The sequence below is a fragment of the Aphelocoma coerulescens genome, chromosome 1, assembly GCF_041296385.1.
Source record: "Aphelocoma coerulescens isolate FSJ_1873_10779 chromosome 1, UR_Acoe_1.0, whole genome shotgun sequence".
Taxonomy (NCBI): domain Eukaryota; kingdom Metazoa; phylum Chordata; class Aves; order Passeriformes; family Corvidae; genus Aphelocoma; species Aphelocoma coerulescens.
The window spans coordinates 7,941,973-7,963,492 of NC_091013.1; the positions used below are offsets into that span (position 1 = coordinate 7,941,973).

At 46.8% G+C, this 21,520-nt stretch overlaps 1 protein-coding gene across 6 annotated transcripts in view; it reads left to right on the top strand.

The window, feature by feature from the left end:
* The window catches only part of BCOR (BCL6 corepressor), a 58,793-nt gene extending 38,386 nt beyond the window's left edge, over positions 1–20,407 (top strand). For all 6 annotated transcript variants that reach the window (XM_069028070.1, XM_069027993.1, XM_069028213.1 and 3 more), the window contains 7 exons: positions 2,538–2,866; positions 3,189–3,458; positions 9,372–9,538; positions 16,335–16,480; positions 17,619–17,696; positions 17,906–18,056; positions 19,284–20,407. In XM_069028070.1, the coding sequence (XP_068884171.1) occupies positions 2,538–2,866; positions 3,189–3,458; positions 9,372–9,538; positions 16,335–16,480; positions 17,619–17,696; positions 17,906–18,056; positions 19,284–19,578 (1,436 nt within the window). In that variant the 3' untranslated portion in view covers positions 19,579–20,407. The remainder of the gene's footprint in view (positions 1–2,537; positions 2,867–3,188; positions 3,459–9,371; positions 9,539–16,334; positions 16,481–17,618; positions 17,697–17,905; positions 18,057–19,283) is intronic.
* Positions 20,408–21,520: the final 1,113 nt, after the last annotated feature.

Here is a 21,520-nt window from a genome sequence, read left to right on the forward strand (position 1 = left end):
AAAAGCCCTGAGGAGAGGAGCCAGGAGGATCTCTCCCACTGGGAAGCCTGTGCCAGCCCCTCGGAGCTGCCTGGGGCTGCAGGCAGCGTGGTGGCCCCGGGCTTGGCAGGCAGGAGGAGGCAGCTGCTGGGGTGGGAGCTGAACAAGCGAGCATTCAGGTGACGCGGCAGCAGCTGCTTTTCCGCACGGACCTCTCAGCAGCCCGCTCCTGCGGGAAGGGAGACAGGTCCTGCTCTGAGTCAGACTTGCCACAACCCACATCAGTCAGAGGCCTGAGTTTTTTGGGGGTTTTAGTTTGGGTTTTCTTTTTTTCCGTGGATATTTAGGTATATTCGTCCTCACTCTTGTTTTTCTTCTACCTTCACGTGGTTAGAAAGACGGGGTGGGATTTCAGGATTAACCACTTGCTGCTTTTCTGCCCGTGTTGTCTTGCATTTCCCAGGCTGATGCTTGGCTTTTTCTGTACAGTGCTGGCCTCTTGCAGTGTTACTGATCCTGAAGCTCCTGGGCATAGCATAGCTACTCTCCATCTCCTAGCTCCAGTGCATGTTTAGCCTGGTGCCTGCTGTCACCACTGTGGAGGGTCAAAGTGAAGCAGAATTGATGATGAGTTTGCAGGCAGGAGTACACAGGTTTTGTGGTGATTAAACTTCTGCTTTCAATGCCTCGGCATCTCTGCATGGGAAAGTCTGCAGTTCTTTGAGATAAGCTTCCTGTGTTTTTTTTCCCCTCCATCCTTTCAGTATTCCTGTCCTTCGCCAGACCTGTGAGTTTTTCATTCTATTGTAGTTCTTCTGCATGCAGCAGTTGGTTCTTTTTGCACTCACCAGAGCTCCTCACTGCTGCATTGCATCTTTTCCGTGGTTTTTTCTTTTTAGTAAGTGATTAAGTAGGTAATGATGGTACTTCTGTATTGGAATTGTGCTTTTCACGTTACTCAATTAGGTTAGTTGGGAACATGAGAATTAAACACTCCTTAATTTGTGCTGTCTACCGAGTTGGAAAGACAGCCGTGCATCTATAGGCTCAGCCTATGACTAGGTGCCTTCCTTCAGTGTTGCAAAGCCTGAAAAACTTATATGATTTTTGCTGAACAATCTGCACATCATGTGTCCCATAAATTCCCTGACATCTGCTTGGCAAGCCGTGGTATGCATCTTTTTCTAGAAAGTGGCTCAGAAGAACTGAGGGATTTCTGTTTTCATCCTTAATCTAGAAAGCCTTCTGTGAGTTGCTTTCACAGATCTATTTAAAGGAAGACTAAAGTGTGAAACTGCCCACCAGGAGGATTCTAGATTTTATTTTCTTTTTTACTGACTAGTTTCAGACCAAATCTCTTTAAGTAAGGGCATCTCTCCTCTGAGCACCTGCTTATTTGCTCCTGCCATCTCTTGTGTTCTGAAAGTAGCATCACATAAGAGACTTCTTGGAGCAAGGGAGCCTCTTCCAAGTTCTCAGGGCTTTTTCCACACCTTCCCTTGGTGGTGTGGTACTGTTTGGCTGAAGTGTCCCTTCCTTTCCAGCAACCTTTAATTTTTCTGCAGAGGAGTTGGTTCTGAGGTCACCTCAATTCTCTTCCCAAGGGAAATTCAGACTATAAAAAGTCAAGTTTCCTGTCCTTGTTTTGTTGTAAGCCTGCTTGCACTCTGAAAAAAAACCCAAAACTAACCATGCTTTTTGCATGTGGCCCAGATTGTGGGATCCAGCTTGCTGGAGCTAACCCCCAGAGAAAACCCAGCCCTACCAGTATCCTGCCACAGGCAGCAGAGCACTGGCCTTACTGTCCCAATGTCCCAGAAAGACTCACTTCTGGATGGATTTCTGGGGGGAAAAAAACATCTGGTTGCTTTTCTTGCAAAATCCATGTGCTTTCTGATAGAGAGCTTGCACAGGGCTTCTTAAGGATGGCTCCTTGAGTAGTCTTTCTTCTCTTGGATTGTTTTTGAAGTCAGAATGCTGCCAAGGAGATGTTCCCTGTCTTACGGCCATCCTGGGGCTAAGCTCAGTGTTCTCACCTGTGCTGTCCCATTAAAATCTGATCCATGCTCCCACCTCTCTTCCTGTTCCCTCTTCCCTTGCCATCCTTGTGTCTGCCCTTAAACCCCACTGAGACGAGCCGGGCTGGGCCCAGGCTGCTGGAGGAGTTGGTTCCCTTTCAGATCAGGCAGTCCAGTCCCAGGTAAGGAGGCGAGTTTTTCCCCCAGTGGGGCGGTGCTGCAGCGGTTCCACTCCGCCCGTGGTGGCCGGGCTGTGGCACTGCCAAGCTGGCCTGGCATGCATCCCTACGGCCCTGGCGCTGCCCGGCACCTGCGCGGGGCATTTCATTCAGGGATTTTTATTAGAGCCCGATAACTGTTAGCGTAGCGTCAACGGGCGAGATGCTATTTACAGTTTGGATGTGGAACGCTTAAAATATTAATGATTTGAAAATGTAATTGTAGATCTCTTAAGCAGTCGAGGAGCTTGTGCTAAGTGCTAGCAATGCATTTTCCTTTTAACGCACCATGCGATGTGTAATGCCTTTCCTTCCCATTTAGGCTTGCCCGTATTCCCGGTGTCTCCGCACATGAAGAGCCTTTCATCCACCAATGCAAACAGCAAAAGGCAGGCTCAGCCAAGCTGTACTCCAGCCTCGAGGTTGGCTGCCAAACAGCAGAAAATTAAAGAAAGCCGGAAGACAGATGGGCTGTACACAGACGAAGAGGAGGATTTCCAACATGCATCTCTGCTGCCGAAATACAGCGAGTGTGAGAAGCCATCAGGGAAACGTCAGTGTAAAACAAAACACTTGGCACTGCAGGAGAGGAGAAGGAGGTCATCTCTGACAGGGGATGACACCACAGATATCGAAAATGCTGAAGATAAGGTATCTTTATTTAGACTTAATTGTCCACCGGCCTCTGAGAAGGCAGAGCCAGCTTGCTTAAAACTAACGCGCTGTCGTGCATGCAGGGTAGCGGGCATTGCGTTCAGATTCGTCTGTGGATGCTGTGCACATTTTGTGTTTGCTTTTCTTAACCTTAGTTGTTGCAGGGGTGAAGCATCTTGTGTTTAAAAGCTGTAGCAGGTCTTTCTTAAAAAATCAAATCTGAGTAGAAAAGTGTAATTCCTTGCTGACAAAACACAGTCCCATCACTGTACCGTGCAAACAGAGATTAAAAAACCCCCCACCATAATGGTTTTGACAGGTAACGGTGACGAGGAAAGTCAGGAAGCGACCGGAGCCGACTTCAGACTGCGACTCCTCGCCAGCCAAGCCGTACGAGCAGAAGCCGTACGAGCGCCTGCCACAGACGCCCTCGCTGCTCCCCGCCCCGCAGCCCGCGCAGCTGCCCATCGCCAGCCCCCCGCAGGACACCACCCCGAGCCGGCCGATGCCGCCCGAAGCGCGGCGCCTGATCGTCAACAAGAACGCGGGGGAGACGCTGCTGCAGCGGGCGGCACGCCTGGGCTATGAGGTAAGGCTCCCTCGGCGCCCTGCGGGATGATGGGCTTTTTTAATATTTCAAAAGTTAAAATCCTTTTCCTGGTTTTATAGATGGAAATTCTGTGAAGTAGCAGCTTTCAGTTGGGTCGTTGAAACTTGTAGCGCCCGTTGGCCTGCTGCTTTCCCTTCCCTGGCGTGTGGGGTTTGGAGGCAGGTTGCTGTGGGAATGACGCCCCACCGCTGCTGGGTCAGCTGGCGGGGATGCAGGGTGAGCAGCATCCCGTGGGAATGAGCAAAGGGTGAAGTTTTATTGGTAACCCTCACTTCCCTTTAAATATAAACCATCTGCAAACAGAACAAATGTCTTTTATTTTTTTTTTTCCCCCCAAGTAATCTTTATGGTGATCTTTAATGAGCTGTATGTTTTCTGCTTTTGTTGTTCGTGAAGAGCGTGTAGTTTAGGAGAAGGGTTTTATTTTTTGTTCTCTCCAAGGAGTATCTGGTATGTGACACAGGATGTAGCGCTTGGAGTGTCCTCTTGCATGATCAGACGCATCATAGGAGCACTCTGCATGCTTTATACTCAGCGTCTGGAGCTGCTTGGTATAGCTGGAACAATGTTGTCTAATGAAAGGGACCCCCTGTTGCTACAAAAATCAGAAACCGATGAATCCTTTAGCTCTGCCGTTTTGAAGCACGCTTTTATTGGGGAAATATGGGCATGTAGGTATGAGCACCATTGTTGCTCGATTTCAGATCTGGTGCAGAGGTGTTTCATTGCAGAGAGCGACTGCTGCCCTTGGCATGGCTGCTGGGTTTGCCGTGCTGGTGAGAGGGCTGCTTGGACCATGGAGCTGGGCTTGAGCCCCACGTGGGAAGGTGGCATCAGCCCAGGTCCAGGTGGGGCCTGCCCAGCCTTGGGGATTTGCTGAAACCTTGAAACGCCCTTTGTATAGCTGGAGAGAGCTTTGTGTGGAGCAAGGCCTTGTCCAGCTCTGGAAGGCAGGGTTTATTGGAAAGGTCTCGTTTACCTTAGACAAAAGCTTCTTCTAACTCAGGGCACTTGAGCTCTAGCTGGGAGAAGTGGTTGTTACAACACTGCTGTGGGATTCTCCATAGTTTAAATGGTTTTATTTTCTGTGGGTTCAAAATATAAATGTGTTGTAGGATGTGCTCCAAACTGTCAGTGTGTATTTTCTTCCTGCATGGGCTCTGTCAGGGTGAGGCTGTTGGGCACTTGGCTTTCTGTGCCTGGCACCTCTGCTCAATGGGAGCAGTTCCCGAACTTAACGATGGGCTGACATCTTGTTCAAGCAGGGACCCAGGGCTCTCCATTTGCTTTGATAGCAGGAGCTCTCTGCTGCATTGCCTGGTTGCAGGAAGGTGGGGATACCCAGGCTCACCAAGGTGTAGGTAACATTGTGTGCCACCACGCCTTTCCAGTATCAGCTGGTTGAGGATTTTGATTTTCTGACTTGAATTCACCCAAAAGTTCAAGCGAACACCATGCTTTTAATAGGCTTAAATATTCAGCCCATTTGATTTGATTGTTTGGGTGGTGTTGACTGTGCAGAGTCAGTTCTGTTGCTGGAGGAGTGTGGGGCAGGGAAAGAGCCCAGTCCATGCACCCAAACTGCTGCCAGAATCTGATGTTGTCCATGTCTTTCAAGGCTCAGAGTGGGGGTGGCTGTGCCACCCTGTTGGAGCTGTTTGGCCCATGGTGAGCTGTGATAGTTTAATCATCCATGGAAGCTCCGTAGCTGAGGGGTTTTTCTTGCTAGTGACGAGACTACTGCAGTTAGTAGAAAGCTGAATTTCTTCTGTCTGCAGAAAGAGAGAGAATGTCCAAGAAGTCAGTAATTCCTCTATTAAAAAAAGAAAAAAACCTGCATGAGTTGAGGTAATATGCTGGTCAGTGACCTGTGGCAAGTACACAGGTCAGTTTTCTGCCACCCCTGTTAGCAGGGCAGCAACCTCTGGGGGCACATGGGAGCTTCCCTTGGCTGCTCTGATGGCAGCCTGGCAGCCCTTCGCCAGCTGGGTGGCAGGAGAGGCAGACGAGTTTGCATCATCAGGGCCACAGCTCCCAGAGGGAGCCGAGTGCTGATTCAGGACTCGGAGCTGGAAGTGGCTGGCACCGCAGGGCACCACTGAGCCCTGGCAGGAATGCTGTATTGCCCTGAGACCGGATGAGCTCGTGCCTGCCCTTGGCAGCCTGCCTGCCTTTGCAGCAGGGATGCCCTGAGGCTGTGCAGAGATCCCACTCCAAAGCCTTCAGCACGCAGAGGTGCAGGCAGGCTGTGTGTATCATTCCGGGACCTGTGGGGAGCCCAAATGCTGTGAGGCCACGAGGTTCTGTCCTTCTCTCAGTCCCACAGTGCAGATGTGCATCGTAGGAAGCAGGACACAAGCAGGACACAAGCAGATATAATTCGGTGTGTCAAGCTGACGCAAGTGTGAAATGCCGAAGGACAAGCATGGCTTGTGTCTGGTCAGATAAATTGCAGGGCTGCAGCCACCAAGGCTACTTAAAGACAGTGCAGCAAATGGTCTTTGGCCCTGGAAATCCCTGATGAGGCTGGTGGGAAGCTTTGCCTTTTCCTTCCTAGGTTTCTGCGCCGGGCCATGCTTCAGCAGGATGTTACCAACCCATCCCAGGGTATGGGCACTCTTGAATCCGTTCTGTTTCCCCCATTTAAAACAAATGACTTGAGATAATGGTAGTCTTAAAACTGTAATTTACTTTTTGTGAAGTGGGAATTACAGGGAGCGTAGAGTCTTTTTGGGAAAAAAAATTACGAAAGACTTGTGTAATGAATTTGCCATGAGAGGAAACACTGGCTGTCTTTGTGCCTCGTGTTGCTTTTTGGTGTGTTTCTGGATGTGCTGGTTTTGGCTGGGGTAGGGTTAATTTTCTTCCCAGTGGCTGGTATGGGGCAGTGTTTTGGATTTGTGCTGAAGACAGTGATGATAATATAGGGATGTTTTTGTTATTGCTGAGCAGGGCTTACACAGAGCCAAGGCCTTTCCTGCTTGTCCTAGTGCCACACTGGTGTGGCACGTACACATGGTGTGCATGGGAGGCTGGGAGGAGACACAGCCAGGACAGGTGACCCAAACTGGCCAAAGGGATATTCCAGACCACGTGACATCCTGGATCAGTGTATAAAGTTGGGGGAGGAAAGAGGGGACGTTTGGAGTGATGGTGTTTGTCTGCCCAAGTCACTGATACACGTGATGGAGCCCTGCTCTCCTGGAGGTGGCCAAACACCTGCCCAGCCATGGGAAGCAGTGAATGAATTGCTTGTTTTGCTTTGCTTGTCTGCAGGGCTTTTGCTTTCCCTATTAAACTGTCTTTATCTCAACCCTTGAGTTTTCCACCTTTGGCCCTTGTGATTCTCTGATTCTCCCCCTGGTCCTGCTGGTGGGGGAGTGAATGAGTGGCTACCTGGGGCTTGGCTACTGGCTGGGGTGAAACCAGTGGATAGTGGACTTGGGAAGTTCATCAGTTTGGTGTTAAATCCTTCCGGGGAAGGCAGTGAGATTAGTGGAGTCTGTGGTGTGTGGTAGGGCGTTTAAACACATGTGAAGGCAGAGCTTATCCAGGCACGGGGAGTTCCCAGTGTCACTGCCACAGGAGCAGGAGCTCCAGAGCATCATCCTACCCTTGCACAGCTCCCCTAGCGTTCCTGCATCCTGCCCAGGAACGGGCAATGCTTCAGGGGTTTGTTGTGGTGCTGGGGGAAGTGTTCAGGCTCAGCATATAATGCCTCACCCAAGGGCATTTCCAGGTTGGATGTGGGGGGAATAGTGCTTCTTGGAGCATGGGGGATGCAGACCTCTTCCCCTGGTAAAGGAGTACCTAAGAAGGGCAGCTCCTTGCATATGAGGATGGATCATGCATATGTGCACATTTTGGCGTTGCTGTTTGCAGTTTGGCTAAGAAACTGCAAGCAGCAAGAGGTGGAGGTGTCTGGTTATGTTCTGGTTTGACTCTTTGGATGAACTGTGAGTGATTTTCAGATTGCTGGTTTAAATAGAGCACCTGAACAGACATTAAAGTGCCCTGTGGCAACTCTCACAGCCTTCCCCGAACCTTAGTGAGAAATGCTTGTGAAACCAAAAGTGTGTTTGTGGCACCACATGTTCCTGTATTCAGCAGTGATGGCTAATTTTTTTGTAAATTGAATAAATCATGTTAAAAAAAGTTAATGAGGCATTTAATTAATTAACAATGTAGAGTTTTATGGTCTTTATGGTTACATTTTGTGGTTAATGACATTCTTCTTATAGCCTCTTAACACAGAATTGCCCGACAAAATTAGCTTTTTTGTCCAGTAGTAGGTATTCCACCCTAGGATGAGCCTTTCCTTTCTACAAAAATAGATGAAACATCTTTTATTTTGAGTTGCAAAATCTATTTTAAATGGTGACTGCATGCTAAAAGTGGAGCTGAATACAGCAGCTGCTTCTGCTACCTATATCCATCTGCTAATTTGCCTGGCAGGGTGGTCTGGTTTTGAAGGAAAATTCATACCTCCGGAGTATAATTTGCACAGCCCTTTCTTATGGGCTTGAGCATGTGCAGGGTAAAGAGCATCCGTTCTGGACTGATTTCTGGCCTTTGGGCTGATTAGTAGGAGCATTCAGAGCCCCTGTCTGGTGAGAGGTGGGACTGTGGGGGTCCCGGGTTAAACCGGGGGGTGCATCAGGGGTAGGTGGGTGCATCCCTGGTGGCAGGTGGAGGGGGTGCTCTGGAGCCTGGGACAGGCAGCTCATTAGCTCCCAGCTCTAGCCTGGTTAGTGAGGGCCTGCTAAAAGAGCAGCTTCATGCTGTATCCTGGATACCGGCTCTCGAGTCAGGTGTACCCAGAGCACAGATTATTGCGGGCTTTCCGGTTTATTTTGAAACGGGAAGAACAAATGCATTGCGCCCGACAATTCCGTTTTATTCTCTTGTTTTGGCTAAACAAGCACTCGCCCCCTCCGTGCTGTATCTGGCTTTGCAAGGATGTCACTCAAATGCAAAATGAATGGTTTACCACTAATCTGGGAACGTGGGGGCTGTTTTATGCATTCATCATCTCTTAGAAATGTGTTTTGTTGGTTTTTTTTTTTGTTTGTTTTGCTTGCTTCTGCATCTGACACAAGTCGAGGAAGACTCGCACCATCCTAAATTTTTGGTTGAGTGATGGAGCAGTCATTGTTCCAAGGCTGCATGGCAGCGCAGAGCTGAGTCTGGCCCAGGCTCTGGAGCGTGGTGTATTTGACTGCAAGATGAATTGTGTTAAATTCACATGGCTTCCTGCGGCGCCGGGCTCGTTATTGGAACCTGGCGCCTGGCTTTAGTTCTGCATGCAGAAAACCGGGGTGGGTGAAAATGGGATTTCCCTGATCTCGATAGAGCCGGGCTGGTTTTTGTTTGCTGATAGCAAACCATCCTTTGTGTGTCTTAAATGTTTCGGGTCATGCACTTTTTAAAATCAAACTGATGTCGGCTGTGCTGCTGTGACACTCGCAGAATTTTCTGCTAAAAATGCAGATTTAAGAGTAACAACCTTCCCTCTAGCTTTATGTGTGGAAGTTTTCAGAAGTGGATCATCATGAGTTTTGTCTGTGAAATTTTCACATTCTCCCCCTGTGACAGTTCCTGATGTTGAGGGTTACAGGGTTCTGTGGGTCATGGAGCACTCGATGTCACTTTGCCCAAATTAGCCTGCCTGGGAAGGTCGTGGTCTGCTGTCTCCTGAACAGACAGGACTGTCAACAGTTCCCTTTTATTTTCCTCGACTGGCCCATCTCGTAGAGGGAAACTTTGCATATCATACGGATTTTGTGTTTTTGCCCCCTTCCCCCCCCCCTTTTTCCTTCGAGCAGAGAAATCTGCGCCATTTACACAGCAAGAAATAACTCGATGTTCATCTGTCTTCCCTCCTGTTTCCAGGAAGTGGTTCTGTATTGTTTGGAAAACAAGGCGTGTGATGTGAATCATCGTGACAACGCGGGTTACTGTGCCCTGCACGAGGCCTGTGCCAGGGGCTGGCTGAGCATCGTGCGGCACCTCCTCGAGTACGGCGCGGATGTGAACTGCAGTGCTCAGGATGGAACCAGGTTAGCAGCACCCCTGGCCCACCCGCGGGTCATCACTACCTCCCTTCCCTCTGTGCCTCTCCTTTATCCTCCCCTTGTCCCCCCATCCCACCCTCTGACGCTCAAAGCAGGTAGCGCTGCCTTACTGCTGCTCCTTGGGCAGGGGTGTGCAGGACTCGCTGGCCTCCTCTGCTCTCCGGTTAATAAAGCAGTGGGGACACGCTTCTGTTGTGACTCGGGTTCAGGGTAATTTCTTTTTTCTTCTGGGAATTTTAATAAGTTGTGCTTTGGTTGTTTTTTGTTAGTTAGTGGAATTGCCAGCTGCAGGGCAGGAAGGAGTGATACTTGAGCTGCAGTCCTGCTCATGTGCCCTCCAGGTCCTTTGAGTTGTGCCAAAAGAGTGGAGTTTGCCTTGTTAGCAGGGTTACTTTTGAGAGCACTTCAGGCTTTTGTGGCGATCGGGTGTGCGAGCCCTGTATATGCTGTATAAAAATGTTGTTTGCTGAACTGTTAAACTATCTGCTCCTTTGATATTTTGGATTTACTTTTTCTCTTTTCTTTTTTTAATCCCGAATTAGCCTTTTTTTTTTTTTCAGTTTCCTTCACAGATTAGTAGGGGTGCTTAGTTCCTGTGCTGTCAGAATAGATAGTGAGCTTTTCTTTTTTTTGCTTTGTGGAGAAAAAAATGCTGCTCCGGATCTTTTTTTAAGCTTCTTGTGTATCTCCTAAAGCACCTCTTTGACCACCTCTGCGAGGCTGACCTTGGGGTAACTTGTCCTGAGCATATGCAGAGCATTAGTCTATGCATTTTGGGGACAGGTCGCTTTGTATTCTGCCAATCTCCTGCAGCTTGTTATCTTAAATGGTTTATCGCCTTCCCTATCACCATCCAAATAGCCAGGGAGGTAAAATTAGCGTAACTAAGAGCCTGCTTCTTTTGTTTTTAAGCTCTTTATTTATTAACTTGGGAAGGGAGGAGTCAGGAAAACAAAAAGAGGGCTGGTTAGGATGGTCCATTAAAAGTTCATGATGGTCCATTGTTACCGGCCCATCACCAGCTCATTACAGCCCAAAGGAAAGCTTTTTGGAGAAACATTAAAACCCTGACTGGATTGTCAGATTCCTCCTCTGTCGCCCACTTCTTTGTAAGAGTTCTGAGCTCTCCAGGCTGCCAAACAGCCTCGCATTTTCTGCTGCCTTCAGCTTTAATACGTGACCTGTGCCAACAGCAGCGAGTTGCCGTAAAAAGAATCCTAAATTATTTTTGTCTCACTTGCTGGAATAACCTATATAGAAAATTATCCCCGGGAAGTGTCTGATCGGTCTTAATCACCTGCCAGTTCAGAGTCCACCTTTGATTTCTAGTCACAGACGGAGCTGATTTTCAAGAAAGAAACTTGGCCAGTGTATCCTGAAAAGTTGTTTTGGGGAAAATGGATTTTAGAAATGAACATAATGATGATCTGATCATAGATGATAATGTCAGAACTCAGCGTGCTGTTGCCTCTCTTTTCTGAGGGCAGACTTACTTTTCATTTGGAAAGCTGCCCAACAGACAGCAAGAATCCAAAACACAACTGATATACGGAGGAAAGATGGTCTGAGTTGGGCAGGAGAGAGCAGAAGCTTCTGTAAGGAACTTTGGGTCTGTGTAATGCACTGCCTTTTGGCGGAACCAGACTTCTCTGTTTCTGTAGAGTAAAACAGGACATTCATAAGACAAGTCCCATTTCTCTCTTGAAAGTTTTTCTCCTTTAACTTTTAGGAGGAAAGATGTGTCAGTCTTCCTCAGCTGTGTTGATTTTAAAATTAAATTCCTGAACATGTTCAACGCTTAGAAATACAATAAAGTCTTTAAAAGAACAAAAAAACCCCAAAACAAAACCCAAAAACCCACCAAATGCACCATAAAGACTTGTCCTCCTCCCCTGCTCTTTTAATGACTCTTAATATGCTTTTTATTTTCCTCTCTGCCACCTCACCTATCCAGAGGTACTTTTGGTCGTGCTGTGGGAGCTCTCAGGCTGCAGACAGTGACAGTGGTTGTGTGTAGTTCTGTTCAGTTAATGTCAAGCAGTGCACAGGGGTGATGTAACTGTGATGCAACTGCGTGTGCTGTGTTAGTGCAGCTGTGGCAGTGAGGGGTCACCTGAAGCTCTGGGCGCTCTTATTTGCTGCCTCTGCCGTCAGCTTTTTTGGAGGACACTGATAAGTTGTGGCTGGTGAGGATATGTATGGCTTTGGTCTGTACAGGATGTCCACGTGAATGTGAAGGATGCAGGGAAGTTCTGTGCATCTCTCAGTCCTGTCTGAAGTGCTGCGGGTGCTCTGATCAGGGTGCTGGCTTTGCATGTGTGTGTGTTTTGGGATGAGGCAGGCGTTCAGCCTCTGGTTCCTGATAGTATCAGGAATCTCGGTGAAGTCAGAATCAAACAAAGCACCAGACTGTGGTGTAGGGGCAAGGAGGTGACAGCATTTGGGAATGGTGCAGCCCTTCTCTTCACCGCAGCTCGGCACAGGATGTCCCTCTCTGCCCTATTCACAGCACATCTGGCCAGGCTAAATGTGGTAGGTCTTGGATGTTTTTCCCCTTAAACTCTGTGCTGATAGACCGCATGCAGTGCCTGCAGACCCTGCATACACAAGCACTCTGCTGCTCAATTAGTGCCTAATCAAAGATTATTGTAGAACCCGGAGATCTTTAAGACCTGTCTCCGAGGTGCTGCAGTCACTGAGGGCTCTTAATCGTCTTACCTATAAATAATAATAGACCGTGCTTAAGAGGTGAGAGCTTCCCTTCCCTGACAGGACCCCAGAAAGTGCAGTAGCTCGACAAGGGGTGTTGGAACTGACACGAGCAAGGCTGTTTGCCGCATCTGTTTGGCCTCATCTCGCTGTTCCTCTCCTCTTACCTCTGCAGCATGCCCTAGCTGAACCCGTGCCACTATAGAAACAAAGCCACATGCCAGAAATACAGGCGTCCCCTGCCTATTAGCGAGGGCTTCACGTTGCTTCAGAGTTCGCTCGCTAGATTCTCTCTCCGCAGCCAGTTTTGCTGTATCCTTCCCGCTGGCAGCTGATGAGCTCAGCCTTTTTTATTTTTTTCCCTGCGAGGACCATGCCAAGATGGCTCTCTTCCTGTGTCCTTTCAGCTGGTCTTGGCAGAGCCATACCTTCCAGCAGCTAATTGCGTTAAAGAAGAGTCAGCCTGCGTAGCTGCCCTCCTGCAACTCGTGCCTTGCCTCTTCCGTGGGGCAGCCTTGCGTAACGGAGCGGGTGGAAACAAAAACACAACGCCAAAATATGGCATTGCTCGGCGAGTTACAGGACCTCTTACTGCAGTGAGGAGAATTCTGGTGGTGCCTGGAAGGCTGAGAGCAAACCTTGACTGGTCTAAATAGTTTATAATTTTGGTGGTGGAATGATAAACCCCCAGTGAAATGTTTTCCTAACTCTAGTGGTGGTAAAAATAGTAGGAAGAATTCGACAGTACACAAGAGAGGGTTGAGATGTGTGTCTTTCGTAGGATATTGCAGCTCTTGAATGTCCCCAGATCCTTCTGGGGCCTTTTGAAGGGTTTGTTTTAGAAACGAGCTGTGCTACGTTAACTGCACCATTAGGGATAGAGAGTGTTTATTTCCACGAAGCTCGGGGCGGAAGAGATTGTATGGGCAAAGCAGCCCAGGAGAGGACTCCCAGGGATCTTTTTTTTCCCCACTTCTGAAAAAGTTGCCTATTCCAGTAGTTGCTTTTGCATCCTACAAAGAGGATGGTTAAACTCTGCCAAGACTGAAGAATACTCCCTCCTCTGCTGGCCTTGCTGGGAGAAGCAAACGAATAGCTGTGCCTTTGCATGGTCCCGCTCTTGAGCTTGCCAAGAAGCTGTTCTAGCCAGTAAAAGAGTCTGTCAGTGCTCTGTTTTGGCCTTTTCTCCCTTAACTTATCTATGGGGAATCTCCTTTTCCCCCCCCTCCCTGCCAGTGTTTTCTTTCCTTCCTTCTATTTATTGTTCTTCCTTCTTCCGTACTGCTTTACACGCCTTTCCTTCCCCATGCCTCTATAAATTCCCCTCTCTGCCCGGGCAGCCTCCCTGTGTACTCTTAGATGACGAATCTGGGTCTGCCTTCCCTGCTGCCTCTGTCTGCAGCACCACGTTGGGCTTGGTGACCTGTAAAAAGGGAGAAGGAGGTTCCATCACAGGGTTACAGCCCATGTGCTGCAATTTTTCCTTCCTGGGGAATGCCCAGGCACCCTTTAATAAACTCGTCTGAGTGTCGTTAAATCAATTGAAACACTGGGCGGTGATTTAGATGCTGTTTTTAATAAGTTAAGGGATCATCTTGAATTCATTACTGCTTCAAAAGCCACTTAGGTAAGTCAGTTTAAAATAAAACCCAAATGCAAACAAGAAAACCCGCAAACCAGTAATCCCACAACACTCCTCAACCCCCTCCCAGAACCAGAAAATAGTAATTCTGAAATAAAATTTAAAAAGAGTTCAAAATTAAAGACTCCAGTAAAGCGAGGGAGTGGGGGAGAAAGAGCATTCCCAGCACTTGGCAACAGCCGTAACTCTCGTCTGCTCCCGGCGCCTGTTGCCAGACTTTCAGCCAGGGATGCTTCGTGCCCAGTGGAGGACAGGAGGTTTTTCAGGAGGCTGACCTTTGCTGCTGTAGCTGCTCAGAGTGCCGTGACCCAGCAGCTCAGGCCTCAGATGCTTGCTGACAGCAAGGAACACCCGATACTTCTGCATCCTCTGTGTCGGCACCTCTGTTATTTGTTGCCTCCTGCTTGGTGTCACCTGGGATGTGACACTGTGATACAGCACTGACCAGATCCTGGATGTGATGCTTCCCCTGTGGGGAAGCACTGAGTCAGTAGGTGGAGGTGGGAAGGTGAGACTTGCAGAGCATCCCGGGAATGCTGGCTCCTCCAGCACTGTCTGTCTCAAAGGCATCGGTTTCAGTGTTATGTTAGAGACATTCCCTCAGAAACTGAGAAAGGGATATCCTGACCCTTTGCAATTGATCCTCATGGACCTCTCTGGTCTTAAAATGTGAAGGTGGCTTTCCGAAGAGTGATGTGTTGGGATTTGAAGGCGTCCATGTGTTGTGCTCTCTGCTGCCAAGGGTCTGAGGGTTGGCACAAGCTGGACTGGAGGACTGTGCTCAGCAGCTCGAGGATCACCTGCTTCTTCACTCTGTTGGTGGCGTGGGGTGTATAGGAGACAGGCAGCATGGGATAAGCCCTCTTTCCATTGGGAACAAGCCACCAGGTCCCCAAGTGCACCTCCTCATGTCAGTCTCTTGTTCACATGTCAAAACCAGTATGACATGCAGCTTTCCAGCAAGGTGGGGGCAAGCAAGAACCCTTCACGTGTAGCCTGTGTTAGTCACCCTAAGTCACACACAGCCTACTGGAAAGTACTTGGAGTAAATACATCTGGAACATCTTTTAGAGACTTACCAGAGTCCCCCTCCTCCCCTTCCTACCAGCAGTGCTGTGTGATAGATGGGAAAACAGTGGTGTGCTGTTCTCTTCTGACTGCTTGGATCCTCCCCTCCTCTGTCCTGAGCTCACGTGGATGCCAGGTCACGCCAAGGCAGTGGTGACATAGAGGGGACATTGCCATGTGAGGCAGGAGTGGTGGGATGTGACCTCTTGGCAGGAGAGAGTTGAAGCCCCTGTTGTCAGCAGCGCGTTGCTTGGCAGATGGGGAGATGGAGCGGAGAGGTTTGCTTGGCTGTGCTTCCAGATGACTTCCCCTTTTAACGTCATTGTGAAAGCTTTTCAGGAAGGCTGTGTGTGATCCCAGTTAAAGTCCTTCCTTGCCTTTAAATACAAGCTCCCTGAGAGCTTGAAAGCCTTGTTGGGGGGTAGCAGTATTGACAGCCCAAAGGAGGAGTGTTGAGCTGAGTTGGATTGCCATGATCCCCGTCCACACATTGGACTCTGCTTTTAGTTCCCTGCTCTTGCTGTCTAAGGAAAAGATGGGACTTTAACACATCTTCATTAGTCTGAAGGGTAATGCGTTCTACTTCCAGACAACTCCCCGTTACGTATAATCAATTTTAAAGGCAAAAGTTAATGCGATTTATAATTAGTGATAAGGAATTCTAAACCTGGAATTGCAGGGCTGTGTATTAATGAATAATCCTTCTGAAGGCTCACAAAATCTATGTCTGAGCTTGTATAGATTGCTCATGCCGCATAAAATGCGTTAATTTCTGGGTGGACTACGCTTAAAATAACATGTTTTTCTGTTCTCTGATTAGAAGGGTTGAATTGTGCTGCAAATATATTCACAAGTATTGTTTAAAGAGGATGTTCTGCACGGAACTTTAATTCCTAGCAAATTTTCATAACTTATTTCTGTGTGTGTAATTTAGGAGCTTTGGGTAACTGATTTCCGTGCTTGCCCAGAGGCAGGCTGAATGAGCCTTACTCCACAACACACTGTTAAATTGGCAGAGATTTGGAACGGTAGAGTGACTTGCAGCAAAATGATGTTTGTGAGGCTTCACACAAACTCCTGCTTTCTGTTACAGCGGTGTAATTATTTTACTGTCCTTCGAAAATGTGTACAGCAAGGAGTAGACGTAACAGAAATACCTGCCCTGAGCAATCTGACTGAAGACAAGAGGGGAGGGGATGATGTGCAAGTAAAACCGACAATAAGATGATTGGCAGCTGTATTAATAGTGTTACTTTCTATAAATAACTTTGATCTACAGTCAGAAGTTTCTTGTCAAAAACATTTGCATAATACTGTTGAGTCAAAATGTAACACCGTGATTTTTCTTTTGCTTCACACCAGACCAATCCACGACGCGGTCGAAAACGACCACTTGGAAATTGTCCGCCTGTTACTGTCCTATGGTGCTGATCCAACACTTGCAACCTACTCTGGGAGGACCATTGTGAAAATGACCCACAGTGAACTCATGGAGACCTTCCTCACAGGTCTGTGCCCACATTGCATGGGGCTTTCTGGTCCTGGCAGATGGGGGCTTGTTCCCTGTCCCACAAAGTCCCTCCCTCCTGGCAGGGGTGACTTCATGCCAAGGAGCCATGGGGTGGGCTGCAGTAGCTCCCTCTGTGCCTGCAAAAACCCAGAGGCTGCAGCTGGGAAGCACAGCCATGCTTGGGGGCTCCTTCTAATTGAAACTCTTAATAAGTCATAAGGATTATTCCACTGTCAGATTTGATAGGTGGGTAGGAGGTCAGTGGGCTGTTTCGGTGCCTTCAGTTTTCTGCTTGAAATGTGAAAACAAGAACCTTGCCAATTCAAATAGCTGTTTGTTAAACATACTCATGTTTTCCCATGGTCTTGCTTTTTATCTTAGACTATTTTTGGTTTTGCCAGTTCTGCCTTGTTTTATATCTGAAATACTGTAAAACTACATTAAAGGCTCTTGTCTTTAAACATGTCCATGTTGTAACATGGTTTTAGGGTTTTTTTTCTCTTAGTTTTGGATGAAGACACTTGCATTCCCTAATAACTTACCTCTGAGCATTCACAGTCCATGAGTTTAAGTACTCACCTGTTTACCTGTTTAAAGGGTGCATATAGAACGCACATAAGTGTATCAAGACTCCAGTCTGATACAAAGTCCAGCATCTTTGACTTCCTAGCATCCTGAATCCCAGTATCTTTTCACCAATTCAGCTTGTAAATCTCCCAAATTATATCTGTAGAAGAGAGCTACACCTTCTGAACATATCTGTGTGGAAAAACCTTGTTCATCCGTTTATTTGGGGGCCACAGTTTCACCCTCAAGTTGGTGTCCAGAGTAAAATGTGAAGGCCAAAAAAATGTGGTACATCCATCTTCACAAAAATGAGATGCTGCTCTCAGTTTCTGAAGCTGAAGGCTTGGATCTGTCCCCGTTAGACCTTTGATGTGGTGCGTCATTATTTGATGTGGGGGGATGGCGTGTATATGCTGTTGTTTGTAGCATGTGTGCCAGGAATATGGTGAAGGATTTTTTGATGGAAGGTATGGAGGACGTGTATTGAGGCTCTGTGACGCACGGTCTGCTAAACTTGCCAGCTTTTTGTTCTCATCAGTATGTTTTTGTTGTTGTTTTTTCCTCTCCAGAGTATTTAACTGACCTGCAAGGTCGAAGTGTTGATGACCCTGGTTTGTACTGGGATTTCTATGGCAGCTCTGTGTGCGGTGAGCAAATGTTGCCCTTTATTTCTTTGTATGCAGAGACTTTAAAAACATGGGGCACGTGGGGGTGGAGGGGGCTGTTCTGTTGTGGTGGAGGAAGCTAGGAAGGAAGCAAACTGATTTTGTTTACAGATCACGTTACTGGGGAAAAAAGCAAGACCTGCAACAGTCTTTTCATTGCTGACTTAGCACCTTTATTCAATTTTATTTAGATCCAAAAGATGAATCTGGATTTGATGTCTTGGCAAATCCTCCTGGCCCAGGTGATGAAGATGAAGATGGCTTCAGTGATGTGTTTGAATTTGAATTTTTGGATGAGCCTCCCTTACCGTGTTACAACATTCAAGTGTGTCTCTCTCAGGGGTAAGAACAAATAGAGGTTTTGGGGTAAAAACACATGGGATGTCCTGCTTGGGTTGGTGGCAGTTTGTGATGGTGGGGAAAAGCACAAGACATGCATTTTTAACATAAATGAAAGATCAGTATTTTAGCTGCTGGGGTTTTTTGGAAATAAACTAATAGGAGGTGAGAGGGGAAAAGTCTGGTTTGTCAGGGCCGAGTTTTTACTGCCATATTCCGAAGCAGGACAAGTGACGTTTGAACACAAATCCCTTTCCTCATCCCAGACAGGCATCTTGTTTATAACTTCCCAAAATAGAAGTGCTTCTAGCACTTAAATTTGGATACCATGTTTGTAAGGTGTTAATTGTATTTTGTGGGCTTTCCTGTTCTGCTGCTGAGTGGACACGCTTTTGTGGATGAAAAAATGACACCATTGCTGCTTTTCTAGACTTTGTTGCAAAACTGGTTTAAAGCTCTGAATTGGAATAAACAAATAAGCTTCTTAGGGAAGATTCTATGATACTTAATAATAAGCAAAGACCTGGAAAGTTGTATTATCTATTATATTTAAGATATAAATTAGATTTGTATACAGCTGTTGTTCACCATTTGCACCGATTTTGACGACAGCTAGTTTTAAATATTGATCATGCAGGAGTGTGGGTTTTAGCATGATTTTGTTACTTATGTGATGAATATAACTTAAGTTCTCTGAAGTAGACAACTGCAAAGATTGAATTTAAAAACTGTGTTGTTTATCTGACAAAAAATCACTGTTGACTTATTTAATATTGGCATCTCTGGAAGTCAGAGGTGCTGAATTTTGTGGTTATAAGTCATCTACTAATTTGCAGATTGAAAGTTGGGCTCAGCTGGGCTAACCTTCAGCTGTATGAGTTGGGGTGGCTACTGGCCCACATGGGCACTGAGGAGCCCAGGTTTTATAGGTTCCAGTGCCCCTGTGTGCCTGGATCCCTCCTTCCTCAAAGCTGCAGGCAGCAGTACTCTGAATAAATACATACACACCTGCTCATGTGTTGCATTTGACCCCTGGGCAGCAGCCTTGATTTCAGAGGGGTCGTTTGTGGGATTGGGGAGGGTTTGACACAGAGTGGTGTGGGGAAGAGTCAAGAATCCTGTGACTTAGTGTCAGTTATTGGAGCAGTCCTGTGACTTAGTGTCAGTTATTGGAGCAATCCTGTGACTTAATGTCAGTTATTGGAGCCCCTTTCTCCTTTGCTTCCGCAGACCACGGAACTGGCTTCTGCTCTCGGACGTGGTGAAGAGGCTAAAAATGTCATCTCGCATCTTCCGCTGCAACTTCCCCAACCTGGAAGTCGTCACCATCACGGAGGCAGAGTTTTACAAACAGACTTCCCTCAGCCAGTTGTTCTCTTGTGCTACGGACCTTGAAGCCTTTAACCCAGAGAGCAAAGAGCTGTTGGACTTGGTAGAGTTCACAAGCGAGCTCAAGACTCTGCTCGGCTCCGAGCTTCACTGGTTGCATCCGCACGAGGACCCTCCCTTCGACATCCTCTGGTGAACCTTCAGGCCATTTAATGTACAGTGCTCTATACAGTTACTTCTTTATGTATATGTGTTCAAATGAAATTGTTTCTGTAAAGAAAGGACACTATTAAATATGAAAATATCTTTCCTTTATATAAGAGATCTGAATTCCAGTTGGATGGATTTTGGAAGAATTTTTTTTTAAATTCAATCAGTTTTTACAAAATTGTTATATAATGTTTCTTTAAATGCACACAGGCTTTGGGATAAGTTTGTTATTACTCGGAACACATTTTTTTTTTAAAGAACACACCCACACACATTGACTTTGTTTCATACAAAGCACTGATTACACAGAACATACTTTTTCTAGGTGATGTGATCAAAGTCGTGTGGCTTGTTTGGGAGATAGAATTCGGTAAGGCACTTGGTGATATTATTTTCATTTTTTTTGTTTACAGAATTACCTGCTTTGGCCAGGTAAGCACTATTGAATATAATTCAATAGTTTGTAATATAAATTAAACCATATCCATACGCATCAACTAATTGTAAGAACTTTTATATCCTAATTTAAAAGCTGTGAAATTTAGTTTTCACACATCAAACCGGATTGTTTATATATGTTTAAACATTTTATGCTCTTTATTTAAAGAAGACTTTGAACTATTTTTTCTGTACCTTGTAAAATATTGAAAAACTAACATATGTTGAAGTTGCTTGAAACTGTACATAAACTAAATTTTCTGAATTGTGTGTTCATGTTTGAGATCTGTGTTTTAACTTTGTAAGTAAATCTTCTGCCTTTGTATTTATATTTTACAAAAATTTTCTTAAAGGCAATAAAACTGTTGAGAAATGAAGAGGCTAAAGTGACTCCCATTAACTCCATGCCTGGTTGTGACATGAGCTTCATCTCATTAGTGTTTATGAAAGGAGGGAGTAGTAGTTTCTGAAGTGGGGCAGGGCTGGTAGAGGTGCAGGCAAAGCAGCTGATGAAATCTGGGCCAATACAATCTGTATTGGCTTTCTAAATTCAATGTTGCAAGAAAACATCAGGCAGGCTTTTTTGGTGGGACAGAGGTTTAAAAATGGTGTTCACAATACCTTCTGCACCACCTTTTTGCTAAAGAATTGTGAATAGGTTCGGTCATTCTCCCTCCTTTGACATCCTTATAACTTCCATTGGCTAATTCTCTTTTCAATGAAGCCTGCAGAGTGGAGGAAAACAGTAGCAGGGGAAATGCTTTAGTTTTAACGTGGAGCATTAAAGCTATGAGCACATTTTGGGGGGATCTAAAGGGACAGTGTCCAGAATGTCACTTTTGCATAGCTTGGGAACTTGCACCTAAGAGGCTGGGCTCTCTGGGCTTGGGCAGACCCTCTCTGCCTTCCCCTTGTGGAAGGAAGTTCTTGCTGTGAACTCAAACTCCTGAGTTTTAATTTGGGGCTGTTGTTAAGAGTAGTAGTATGTCCTATGATAGTCAATTGCTTCTGAGGTGTTTAAATCACACTGCTCTTCTGATGAGGGCCAGGACCCCACCCAGAGGGTCTTGAGCAGAGCGCCTGGTCAGTCTGGGAAGAAGTTTCTCCATTGTCCTGAAGGCTGAAGGTAAGGGGGAACGATGTCTCATTTCTGAGGGTGCCCTGGAAGACTCAGAGCTGCTGCCTCTCGCGGTGCGTTGCTGGTGAGTCTCCTGCCAGACGTTTGTACTGTGTGGCTTTACAGTGGGGCTGTTCCTGTGGGCAAGGTGATTTTGTAGCTGAGCCAAGAGGTGAGAGAAGGGTCCAAAAGCTGCCTGCTGCTGGAAGCTGAAGTCCCATTTCTGCCCAGGACAGGGAGTTTTTAGTCCTAATACATCTGCCGACATCTTTTTTCCAGATTTTGGGTAAGGAGGATGATAGTCTCTCCTGCACAGCTTTTATGTGCATGCTGGATTTCCTTTTAAAACCGTCTCCAGCTTTGCAAGGAACTG